The sequence below is a fragment of the Sarcophilus harrisii genome, chromosome 1, assembly GCF_902635505.1.
Source record: "Sarcophilus harrisii chromosome 1, mSarHar1.11, whole genome shotgun sequence".
Classification (NCBI taxonomy): domain Eukaryota; kingdom Metazoa; phylum Chordata; class Mammalia; order Dasyuromorphia; family Dasyuridae; genus Sarcophilus; species Sarcophilus harrisii.
The window spans coordinates 396628404-396641824 of NC_045426.1; the positions used below are offsets into that span (position 1 = coordinate 396628404).

The window sequence follows — 13421 nt, forward strand, 5'->3', positions numbered from 1 at the left end:
GACAAAGAGAGAGAGAGAGAGAGAGAGAGAGACAGAGAGACAGAGAGACAGAGACAGAGACGGAGACAGATAGACACTTCTAAGCATCCTAAAGTCTCAGTGACTTTAAAAGGGGAAATGTTTAATTTGTAGTGTATAGTGAAGAAAATAGTAGGGTTAAATAATCTATTTTGCTTTATATAAAAGTATGATTTTTAAAATAAATTCTATTGCAATGTGTCTCCTTTCATTGACATTTGGAAAACGAAATCCCTTAATAACGTAAGTCTAAAGCCTTACCCATTTTTATGCTAAAACCAATGGCCAAAAATCTTCACTTAAATATATTTTCATTGTTTTAGAGGTCAAATGGTGAAATAAAAATGATCTCTGCTTCAAATGCCATCATTTTGGTGTTAACTTGCACAGATTCAATGATTTTAGAATACCTTTGAAGGCATATACAAATGATATCATTTTCCATTTTAGGGTCATCACTGAATCTTTTTTTTTTTTTAAGAAAAATTGTTCCCATGAGATTTTAAATTATAAAAATGAATAAAATTAGTATTTGATTTATACTTATTCCTTTTGTGTTTTGTATAATTTCAGAATTCAATAGGCCTAATGAATCCTTTTAGCATATGAGTTGAAATAGGCTCTGTATTTTATGTGTCTATCCCTATATTTTACCCAAGTTGTTTCAAGGATGTGATATTCTTAACAATATATTTTGCTCCTTCTATTATGAATTTCATTAAAATTTCACTAATATTGAATGTAATAAAAATATTGTTCTCTTGCTCCAAAATGAAAATTATAATTGTAATTAAAAAGCATTTAATTAGAATTATTTAAAATTTTCTGTAATGTAATGGAAGTGAAGATTGCTAATTTAATATTTAAAAGTATAAAAACATGTTTTAGGTTGAACTTAAATGTATGTATATATGTACGTATTAACATAAGTACAATTACCATATGACAATCCCTTAATTATCAATAGGGTGTAGCAGACCTCTGAGATGATCTCTTAAGTTTATTTTTAATGTTAGTCTTCTAAATTTCACTTTTTCATATATATCCCTGGAGTTATTTGGATTTGTGCATATAAAGATATGTTAGAATTTGGTCTCCCTTCTATAAACTCTTAGATGAAGATTTTGATTGTAGCCTTAAAATTGGTTATCAGAGCCAGAAGCTATAGAATATTAGAAGCTATAAAATCCAAACTCTTTATTTTATATTTGAGAAAGCTGAAATCCAGTGAAATTAAGTGAATCCTATGGGGTCACAAATCTATTCTCTAGATGAAGTGGAATTTGAATCTAAGTTTTCCAAATCCAGTACTCTACTTAATACATCATCGTAGGACAAATTAACTTTGAACATTAGCAGAAATTACTACAAGAGAATCAAAATATAGAACTAAAAGCCAGCTTTTTAAATAAAGTTCATCTGACCTTCCATTTAACCAATCTGAATATCATAAGAAGAGCTCTTATTAAAATCATTTGATGTCAACCTTTCTTCCAATATATAGTATCAAAATGCTATGGGTTATGACTCTAGTTTTTACTCCAGGAGAAAAAGAAAATCAAGTTGTATAAGGTAAAAAAAGGGGGGGGGAGGGGAATGGGCTATCAAGCTATTCCTCAAAGTTTCTGCAGAAAGTCAATGCTTTATAATATAAAAAAATATAGAAATGCTTTCTGCTAGTGGTGTTCAGTTATTGTGTGAATTGTGTAGATGTATGAAGAAGAGGTAAGACGTGTAAAGTATATATGCACATGTGACATGACTATTAAAATTGTTGGAAAAAATTTAAATTACATATAGCTAAAATATTTCAAGAAATATCTAATGTAGTTATTCTAATCTAATTTGTGCTATTTAAATTTGTAAAATTCACAATGCAGAAAAATTCTATTTCAATAGCTTGCAGAAAATAAGAGTAAAAGGTGTTTTGGCAGCGGGTATCTTTAGAATTATATGTTATTTATGTAAAAATTCTGTTATTTCCTCCCAAATGTTACAGAACACTGATTATAATACCAGATTTGCTATAATTCTAAAAGCTTTTCCCAACTAATCTATTGAACTTGAAGCATTAATTTTCTTTTTTCCTGGGGGGAAAAACAGATAGTATCACTTTTAAAGACAAAAAAAGAATCATTCACAGGGAAAAATGAAAATAAAGAACTATCCAAAAATAGTACCTGGTCCTTATGGAGAAGTGATGGGATAGATTGATCCTACTATGAAGAATCAAAACAAACACCACAAATATCCAAAACAAGGAAACTGTTCTGTGTTTCATTCATTAAATGTAAATCCACATACAAACAACACAATCTGATGATGCATCCAAATAATACCTACAATACAAAATGAGCTCATCATTGGAAAAAGTATCCTGGAGGCACTGCACCCAGATGCCATCAGATTCCCAGAGATTATCTGCCTTTTAAAACTTTTCTACAGAGTAGTTGTTGAAAATATGCATAGAGGAAAAACTTTTCTCAATTTAACAGCAATACACGGTAGATCATGATCTTTTTCTAACCTTAAATTCTTCCTTTGATCTTTACTGAATTAGATAGTTCCATGAATATACTCTTTAAAAAAATCTATATCATTAAGATCACTGAAGTACAGAGTTGCCAATATGGAGGTTGGTTTTCTACTAGATGTAACTTCAGCATATGTTTATCAGTTTGTGTGGATTTTTTTTTTTTGTTTTACTTTTTTGACAGAATGCCAAGAGCTGTTCAGGTGAAGCATTTTTTACTGTTGTTTTCATTTTAAAAGAAACTCCTCAAATATCATTACATAATACAACAGTTGTGTAGCATCTGTTTAGATACAAATAATTTGACTTTTTTCAATCTTCTGGGAAATGTCTGTAAATAGTGCTAAATACTAACACACTGAAATGTTTCTTTTATCAATAAACATTGCTCAGAACCTTAGGACCAATTAACGGGCATTGCTTTTTCTCCATGAGGCAATCTTTGAAGTTAAGTGCCTCAGATGTTAGTTAACATACTGCAACAATAGAAGGCTTTCTGAGAACAAGGGTAGTGGTACCAAAATAAAGAATACTTATCAGTCCCCTCACCTGAAGCTACAGGCAGAAAAAGACAGTTTAAAATTTAGATAGTATTAATTATTTACAGCATCTGGCTTATAAAAAGCCCACTTTAAACAACATCATTAATGCTCTTGTCAGGGATTGATTAATATATATCAGATACTTCAGGAGGATGACAAAAGTTGCCTTTCATAACACAACTGCACTTTGGATATTTGTCAAAAAACAGGCATTGGCAAACAGAGATTTGTAACCAGAAAAACAGTCCTGTGTTGTCCATTTTTTTTCCCAAGCCAGCCAAGGAAAGGGTGGTAAGTCAATTATTATGCAGGTGGTTAGTTCATGATTTGGCTTCCTTGACTTTTGATGGACCAGATGCATGAATCTTTTATGCAAATAACATGAAGGAGAGGACTTTGGAATGCCATGCAAATCCAAATGTTACAAGAAACTAGTTAACCAGTAACATGCAGAAACTTTCAGATTGAATCTGCATTTCATCTTTCTTGCCTCTTCCCCAACTTACAACAAAAATAATTAATGCGATGAGATAAAAGCTTGAGTTGTCTGAAGAGTTCATATATGAGATAAAAGCTTGAGTTGTCTGAAGAGTTCATATAATCTTTGCAGAAATGACTTATATCTGCATTTCACGTTTCTTGCCTTACTCAGGATAGATTCAATTTCTAATCCAAGAGAGAAAGAGACAGAGATTGTTTCCAAGCATTTCAGCCAGAACATGTTTTTTTAGATTGGGGAACATCTGGGGTCACTGTGGAACATCTGTACAGTAAAATTTTTCTTCAGCATTTTATCCAGTGTTATGTAGCTCTAAATACTTGAATTTAGAGGGATTTATCTTTAATTACTTTTTTTTTCTCTTCTAAAATATCTTGAAAGGACACACCTAAATGAAGCCAATGGTAGTATCCTAAATGGAATCTTCAAAGGCAGGTAGCACAATTACAAAAAAGCTCAAGAAAATAATCCTCAACTTGTAGAGAAATATGACCAACCACAATTAGAAAATTTCACATACAGTGACAAACAGTATTTCTCATGGCTCATTCAACTATGAACAGGTGCCGAAGACCAAATTTTCATGATGTCACACAGAGTTTTTGTTGTGATAAGGGATGTATTTTTGGCAGCAATGGGACACTGATGGCTTGAAGTGTGCTTGAAATGTCTCCAAACTTCATCTCTGAAGCCTCAAACACAGGGGGGCAGTCATGAAGCACAGGCCTTGGGGGACTGGGGAATTACAAGAGACCAAAAATATAAGAGCTATTAGTACTCATCATAATTATTGAGATCTGTAAAATAGGCGTTAGAATAGGTCTTTGCAGTGAGATGTGGATTGAAGTATTTGTTTCTTTCCTCTAGGATCAAGTTGTTTTTGTTAAATGCCTGTAAGAGGGATAAAAAAAAAAAAAAAAAAAAGAACCCAGTAAGTTATATTCCTGGAAGATGTTATGATAAGGAGAAGCCCTTTACATGAGAACTTGTGTTCTTATATCAGTTCACAGGGGAAATATAATAATAAAATTTTCTACCACCTTTTTTATTTATATGAAACATGATTCTATGAAACATTGGACATGTACCTGTTGAAAAAAATATCAGGTAGGATTCTATTTCTTAAAATATCCTTTTGAAATTAGGAAATATAAATTATTTTATTTGAAAGAGAATTGGGAGGATCTACTAGAAAGATGTGTACCTACTCACTGGCCATCATTGTATCATATATGAAGAGCCTTATGAATAACTTGTTCATTTTTTTCCCAAGAAACCTTAATCTTCATCTTTCTATTGTTTTTTCTTTGCCTTTTCTGTAATTGACATCTGTCTATAAGATGATTCTTCCATACTTTTCTAGTATAATATGTCTATTCCTAGAAAATCAGAATTTAGAAGCCCCAAGTGATAAGGGAATAATAATAATAAGGAAATGGCTTCACTTGTTTGTCTATTTCATGCTGTGTCAATACTTCATGAAAAATCAGAAAAAAATCAACACATATACCTTATAGAAATGAAATTATTAATCATTAATATAAAAATAATCAGGTTCTGGTGAAATCTGATAACTACTTCCAATTCTAGTTTTTTCTATGCTTATAAAGCAAATTCTAAGATGCTCATACAATGACCATTAAATGACATGTTGGACCCTAACTTTAAGTAAAACTTATAAGAGTTCTCTCTTATAAGAGGTGTGAAAGAGAAAAAAGAGCACTGGCTTTGGAATCTGAGGATATGGATTCAAATTCCATTATGACACCTATTTTCTATATAACTTTGTTTAATTCACTTAACATGCCTGGGCCTCCTGCAGGTAGATCAGGTGACCTCTGAAATCCCTTACAATTTTAGACTTATGACCCAATCACTTAGGAGTACAACATAGTTCAATTTCCTTATTTATCTTTCTTAGCTCAAATGAGGAAGCTTCTACTGATAAAGAGGAAAAAAAAAATAATTCAGGAAATAGTGACACAAAGAATTAGAGGTTCAAAATCCCCTTAATATAAAATTGCTCCAACATGACAAATATGGAAAAATGTTTAAAAGGATAGTACATATCTAACATATATCAGATTGCTTGAGGTCTTTGAGGAGGGAGGTAAGGGAAAGAGGGTGAAAAATTTAGAACACAAAAATGAAAACTATCTTTACATGTATTTGGAAAAATGAAATACTATTGGGAAAAATAAAATTATTTAAAAAAAAAAAACAAGAAAAATGATAGAGGTGCTCATGGAAAAAGTTATGGTGGAAAGCCATTAGCAAAGGGGGAGGGGAGAATAAACTGAGAAAGATTGGCTGAAATATTAAGATTGCTAGTGAAACAATGAGGCTATTTGGAGTGTGCATGTTTAATTTCTCTCAATAAAGGAAATTCTCCTCAATTATATGTAATATGATATAGTGGGAAGGGGACCTCATCAACAGCCCCCAGAACCTTCCCAATTATGTAACTCATATGTTGGGTAGCAAATAAAGTCAATCACTATTTCTCTATCCCCTCCGTTTTAAAGAAGAGGAGCTTCTAGTGAGGCTTAATGGTCATTTGCCTCTGGAAAAATGTTACAAATTTCTCATCTAGCCTTCATATCAAACATTATTCTTTTGATATGCAAAAGCATACAGTATTAAATTTTTAAAGGTAATTAAGAAAGATAAAACTGTATATAGTCCCATGAAATATTTTATGAGATTACAAATATGCCAATATTCTACCTAAATATTCTTTTCTGAAATGAACTCATGAATTTTTTTTCCTTTTTAGTTATTTCTAATTATCAGTAACTTGCATTTTGTTATTTCTGCATATTTGGGTATTTGCTATAATTCTGTAATTCATCTCTGAATATTCAAGCATTTTGAGAGTTTACAGGAGATACAGAGTTCCATGTGACAATCACATTTTTACTAAGGTTTAGTATTTTCTGACTTTTCATAAAGATTTCCAATATTTACTAAGTATTCATTTGATGCTGTCTTAGTGTACTTTATTTATACTCTTGCTTTTCCTCTCCTCTCAATATGCCTTTCCTCTTCCCTCTCTCCACATAATACAATTAATAAGTTTAAAGCAATAATTCTTGCAACCTGAATTCCCTAGATAATTATCTTTCATGTATGTGTATACATATATAAAATTTGTATATATATGAATATGTATATAGGTGTGTATCTCTATGTTATATATATATATATATATATATATGAATATATGGCACCTATATTATCTTCATACTGTCTGTGCCAATTTCTTACCTTGATTGCTTCTACAGAATCATATTTATCCAGTTTGTTGATATGGTTAGTTATGCTTGTATTAAGAGGAGCTGGTGAGACTGGATGGATGACAGTAGCATCATGGGCCTGCTGCTGGTATCTCTGGCAGTATGTGTAGATGAGCAGGGTAAGGAGGCAACCAAGAATAGAGCTGCTTAATCCCACTGCAATCATATGGAACATGTTGAATTCTGAAAAGCATATAGCCAAAGCAATATTATTTTTCATGCAGACTTATTTTATAAAAGCTTAAAGTCCTCAGATGACAGAAACCCTGGGAGTCTCCCAAAATAAAAGAAATTATAATCTCACCCTTTAAAATGTCATGTTCACCAAGACTGCAAGAGCAAGTATGTTCCAAGTAAATGCTCTTAGGGATTATAATCTGCCTTTTATACACCACTGAATATGTAACACCCTAGCAAAAGACTCTCTTTTTGTAACCTTGATAAAAGAACATTCCCTTTTTTCTCCCAATGTAAAACACTCTGTATTTATAAAGCTTCTATGTAATGTGTCTTTTCCTCAAAGTATCATTTATTAAATCTGGCTAAGAAAATGCATTGATGACATTATGAACAAAGGCATATAAATTTTCATGAAAAGCCTCTTTTTAATTTTGTATTTTAATGTAAATTCACCTGAAATGAAAAGCTGCCCAAACTTACCAATATAGAATATATTTTTCAACAGATTTGTATAGATTCAGTATCTTATCCCTTCTAAGTATCTGATTTTTTTTTCCTCAGGAGCTATTTTTATTGAATTATAAATATTTACTATTTCAGCTGTTATTAACTCACTTGTCCTTATCTCTCTGAATGGGACTGATTGGATGCAGTATTTCTCAGTATTGAGACTAAGTCATATGATCCCTATTTCCACAGCTGGGAGATCAGACCTTGGACTCTGGGTCCAAGAAGGATCCTGGGAAGACATGATTTCTAAAAGGTCAGCCCCTGTTAGTGACAGGAAATTACAGGAAATGTGACCTGTGAGAAGCAGACAGCATTGGTGACCATTGGACAAGGATGGTTCTGTCCTTTAGTCTACCCAATGAAAAGGCTGGGGTCTTTTCCTATTTAACCAAGTGTTCTACTTCCAGCTGGTCAGGTTCATGAGCACATGAAGGGATCTGGGATGGCTCCCAGGTCTGTCTGGGCTTCCCCCTTCAGGGACTAAATAAATGCTTTCTCTTTGTACCTGAAGATATCTCTGATTAGTTACTTTGGAAAAGGGGGGAGCATCCATTCCACACATCTGTATTAGAACTAATTTGTACCATGGCTACATAATAAAGCAAGATTTCTGAAAGATGTTATTAATAATGTCCAAACTACTAAAAAGGTCTGATAAATTTCAAGCTGGTGAAAATGTTTTTTAAAACACAATTCAAATGAAAATTGAATAACTGAATGTAATAGGACTCTGTGTCCCTCAGATCTTTGTGGAAGGAGGGCCACCTGGCCTGGGGAAATTAAATGATCCCCACTTACCTGAATCAAACAAACAAACCAAAAAGACTGTACCTCAAACTTACTAATTAGGAACTAGTCCACTACTGAGGGAAATAGTTTCTCAGTGAAAATAAACTCATTTTTGCCCAAAACCTTGCTTGCATACAGGGACTGCGAATTCTTTCACAAAACCTGTGACACTAGCCTGGGGACCCCCATTGCTGTTAGAGTATCTCTCGCCCCTCAACAAATCTGAACTGTCCCTTCCTTGCCAAGAGTAAAAATCTGCAAGGTTCTCAGGAGTTCAGGAAATAATCTATCTTTTATCATATATTTCAGAACCAGTAAATAAGATAAGACTTTCTATTAGAACTGAGTTTTAGTCCCAGATCTAATGCTTTTTTTGTGTGTATCTATACAAATCCCTTAATTTCTCTGAAACTCACTTTCTTCCTAGACAAAAAAAAAAGGGGAAAGTATCCTTCTAACTTCCTCTCAAGAAAGAAGTTTATGTAAACATGAGTAACTTTGTTTCTAAAAGACTAAAAGTCTTTCCCAAAAGTCTTTCAGATTCAATATTAATGCTTTCCTTCTTACTTTGTTCTCCTTCCCAAAGTGATTAAGCATTGGCCTCTCCTTGGTCCATCAGTTTTAAAGAAAAAGTGTTATTAAATAGGTTTCCTAATTTTATTTTGGGACTTTGAGAGTTACATTGCCATAAATCCTTTGGAGGTGGGTGTGGCTTTAAAGAAACTCACAGCAGAAGGATGATCAGGATTGTCTCTTTCAGCCATACTACTGCTTATGATCAATATGCTGCTGAATCAGAGTTCTGAATCAGGAGTCAGTTATCTGACATCATTCTTAGGATCACTGAATAATCACCTAAACCAGGGATCCTCAAACTTTGTAAATAGGGGCCAGTTCACTGTCCCTCAGACTGTTGGAGGGCCGGACTATAGTAAAAACAAAAACTGTGTTTTGTGGGCCTTTAAATAAAGAAACTTCATAGCCCTGGGTGAGGGGGATAAATGTCCTCAGCTGCTGCATCTGGCCCGCAGGCCATAGTTTGAGGACCCCTGACCTAAACCAATGTCAAGCACAAGGTTAAGCTTCTTTTCTTATTGAATCTTTGAGATGGGTTCTGTGAAGGACGTTAGAGAAGAATAGAAGTGGGGACCTTTGACAAAAATGGAATTCATAGTTCTAGTGGGCAATGGTCAGGAAAAGGTATTTATGAAGAGTTCTCAACTTGAATATTAAGTCATTTTGCTCATGGTAAAACTCCAAGATGTGCGTACTTGACCTGGGCAGTCTGCTTCATTCACTGCTCTTGACACTGCTAAAGTGTCAAGCTTAAGTACTCCCCTGAACCAGATTAAAATGTAATTCAATAAAAATAAATAAAAATGTAACACAACACAATGTTAATTTTTGGATTTCTAATTCTACATATAGCCTGACAGTATATACTTCTGATGTAAACTGTCTTCCAAGATCAGGGGAAGACAGTTTACATCACTTCTACTTGATTTTGATACAATTTGTTTGACATCTTTTCCGGAGCTGCTGAAATTTCTAACATGTTTTGGAAGGTAATTCTATATATATTATAGAAATGTAGGATTACACCTTCATCCAGTCAGGTTTTAAGTTTTGAGACTTTTTCAGTCTATGACTGCAATTACAAATTAAACAAATCACTCAAAACTCCACTTTACTCAAGGGAAATCTAAATGAAGGCATCCTATATCTACAAATTATTTCCCATTAGTATAATTGCTGACTCAGAGGGAGTCAGGGGCCTCTAGAGTATCTCTAACAACTTAGAGTCTGTCTTTCTTAGCCAACAGGAATGAAGGCAAAATGGAGCCCATGGGAAGTAAAATCGGTATGGTAAAAAACCTAGAAACAAGGGAATCTGACATAAATAAAGAGTAAAAACTTACCACCACATCTTTTCTCCTCTACACTACTCGATCTTGCTACAGATATTTCTGAAAGAAGAAACAACATAAAAATATATACATTTTTATTGATTTTTGTTTCATATGGAAAACACTTTAAGAAAACTTCCAACAATTTTGACTATTACAAAGACCATCCTGAATAGAGATAATCCTGGAAAGGATGAATAAGCCTTTCTTTAGGTGAAAATTATAAATTATGCTTGCTTATCTTTTTTTGCTCTTTGGATATTGTTTTGATTTTCAGAGTTTCTTGTCATCAAACAATGATTAATGAAACTACCTTCACTGGAAAAAAAGACTATCATAAAAATCAGTTACTTGAAGTATCTCTCTTTTTACTAGATACTAAATTAACCTCAAAACAATCCTGGAGTTTTTGTTGTTTTTCCTGCTAAACTGTCCATTACCCACTGAGAAACTGCAAATAGTCATAGCCTGTCAATTTCCTCCCTTAGATCTTTACTTTTATATAAAACTCAAATTGTCATATTCCCTGCAGTGTGGAATCAATCTACAAAAGTTCAAAGGAAGACATTACCAGTCTAAGTAAAGGAGCTTATCAGAGAAACATTTCACTTCTTCCTTCATTTAATGTCACATCCAGAACCACAAGTAGGATTAATAATATTATTAGATGCTACTTCATTGTTTTAATACCCCAAGAGAATAAGACAATTGAGGGAATTCTGAAATGTTCTGTACTTATTTTTTCATTCATTAGAAATTTAAATTTAAATTTTGATTATATTATAAGAGTGGTAGTTCTGCATCTATACTAAAATGTTAAATGCAGCTAAAGATGATGGTTCTCCCCCAAATAAGATGACCTTAGTCATATGCATGAAAAAAAAAACACAGGACTGTGATTTAGTAATAAATGCAATCTTGAAATGTCACATTCTTATTCCAAAAGTTTACTTATGTATTGGGTAAAAGCAAATCATATTCATATGTATATATGTTTATGTATAAATACATATATGTATATATATAATATATGTGTGTGCATGTATGCATATATGATTATGTCATTTGCTTTCAGTATAACAGTATAAAGGAGTTAACTGGTCCTCTAATACAATTGCTCTACTATGACTAAAAGGCATTGTGATAGAGTAAAAAGATAACCAGATTTGGTGTTGGAAACTTGCTTTAAAGTTCAAACTGCTTTTGACTGTGACTTTGGGTTAATCACTTAAACATTTTGAACACTGGTTTCTTCATTTGTAAATTAAAAAGACTGGACTAGAAACCCTTAATTGTTTGAGTCTAGAAACAGCAGTGGGATTTTTCAACTTCTAAAATATTTAACAATATTAATGTATATGTTTAATGTTAATAACTATTTGTTGCACAAATAAATGAGTGATCCAATACATTTTAATAAGAATCATTTGCCTTTATTAAGAGCTAAAGTCATATTATAAAAGATGGTGCAGGTATCTAGCTATATATATACTGGCAACAAATGAAAATAAAGGTTTGGTTGCCAGTATATATAAATATAGCTATATAATATATAGTTTATATTTATATACTATCCTTCACATATATACACATAATTTACATGTATATAGAAATTCTGTCTCTCTGTCTCTTTCTCTCTCCCTCTCTCCCTTCCTCCTCTTTCCCCCTTCTGTGTTTTCCCCCCTTTCTCTTCCCTCTCTCTTTCCCCTCCTTCTCTTCCCCTTATTCTCTTTCCTCCCCTTCTTACTCCCCCTCTCTTGTTTTACAGCTAAAATTTTATTTGTTCATTTTGATAGATAACCATAATCTTACCTGGAATGAAATTGGAGTCAAAAACACAAGAGCGACTTTCCGTGGTATTCCCAGAACACTGGTTGCCCACAGGAAATAAAATGATACATTGGCGGACCCGGAATTGAGTTCCAGAAGAGTCACATTCAGACCAGTCTGACCACTCAGACCAGCTATCTGCAATACCCAGAAGAAGGAGAAAGAGAATGGAATGAAAATATTTTACATTAAAATCTAACCCACCAAAAAAATGGTATAAAACCAAACCTTTATTTTCATTTGTTGCAGTATATGTCTCTCTAATAGGAATATCCAATTTAATGTTAAGGCTTATGATCAAACAACAGCTATGGCTTCTAAGCAAGGCCCAAAATAAATGTGACCCACACTTTTTTTTCTTTTAATTTTTTTCCATTTTTGTAATTTATTTATAATATCATTTTTATTTGGCCAACAGTATACTAATATATTTGCCTCTGTAATTGTTAATGTAGAAAAACTGTCAATACAGTGGCACAAAATAAGCAATATATGCCATTGCACAGTGTATGTGAATATTTGAAAAGAGATAAATCCTTCAGAATGTCTCACCTAACAATTCTTTCATAGTTAAACTTCAATATCAAGACAATAACTCTTTATTATGAAGAAAGCTCTAGAAAGGGAATTGAGGTTTTCAGCTACCACAACAGCCCTTATCTTTGTTATAAACATAAAATAACAAATTCTGAAAAGAACAGCATTATCATATATAATTAATATAGCATGAAAGTACATGTGATATTGAATTTCTTATTCATCTATTATTTACTGAGTTGTCTTTAGTGAGATCTATAACTAAATAAATAAATCAATACCAGCAGGAAGAGAACTAGGATACATGTTCACCTGGACATGGCTGTGTGTTGCAGAGGGCCTCTTCAGTGTGGAGCCCAAGGCATATGTCTCCTCCATATGCTGGAGCAGGGTTTGTACATGAACGGGTCCTCATATAGTGTCCACCTCCACAGGTGGCTGAGCATTTTGACCATGGTGACCAACAAGACCAAACACCGTCAACTGTGAAAGACATACAAGAAAACAAATTGTTATTTTCCCAATTAACTGAATTATTTTTGATTCATTCATAATTTAATTCATTCATTTATTCATTTTCATGATTAATCCCACAAAATGTTTATTGAATATCTATACTCAGAACAACAATATTCTGATTTTTAAAAATAAAAATACACAAATATATATACAAATATATGCACATATATGTACACATATGCAAAATGATTATAATCTATCTCCTCAAGAATTTTAAACTTAATTGGTTAAGATGAAAACTGCACATATGAAAATAAAATA

General features: G+C 32.7%; 1 protein-coding gene across 3 annotated transcripts in view; it reads right to left on the bottom strand.

The window, feature by feature from the left end:
- Positions 1-1200: 1200 nt before the first annotated feature.
- Positions 1201-13421, bottom strand: part of SEMA5A (semaphorin 5A) — a 600495-nt gene continuing 588274 nt past the window's right edge. For all 3 annotated transcript variants that reach the window (XM_031946119.1, XM_031946120.1, XM_031946118.1), the window contains 5 exons: positions 12954-13124; positions 12087-12242; positions 10287-10334; positions 6860-7071; positions 1201-4483 (listed from right to left, as the gene is read on the bottom strand). In XM_031946119.1, coding sequence (XP_031801979.1) covers positions 4364-4483; positions 6860-7071; positions 10287-10334; positions 12087-12242; positions 12954-13124 — 707 coding nt within the window. In that variant the 3' untranslated portion in view covers positions 1201-4363. The remainder of the gene's footprint in view (positions 4484-6859; positions 7072-10286; positions 10335-12086; positions 12243-12953; positions 13125-13421) is intronic.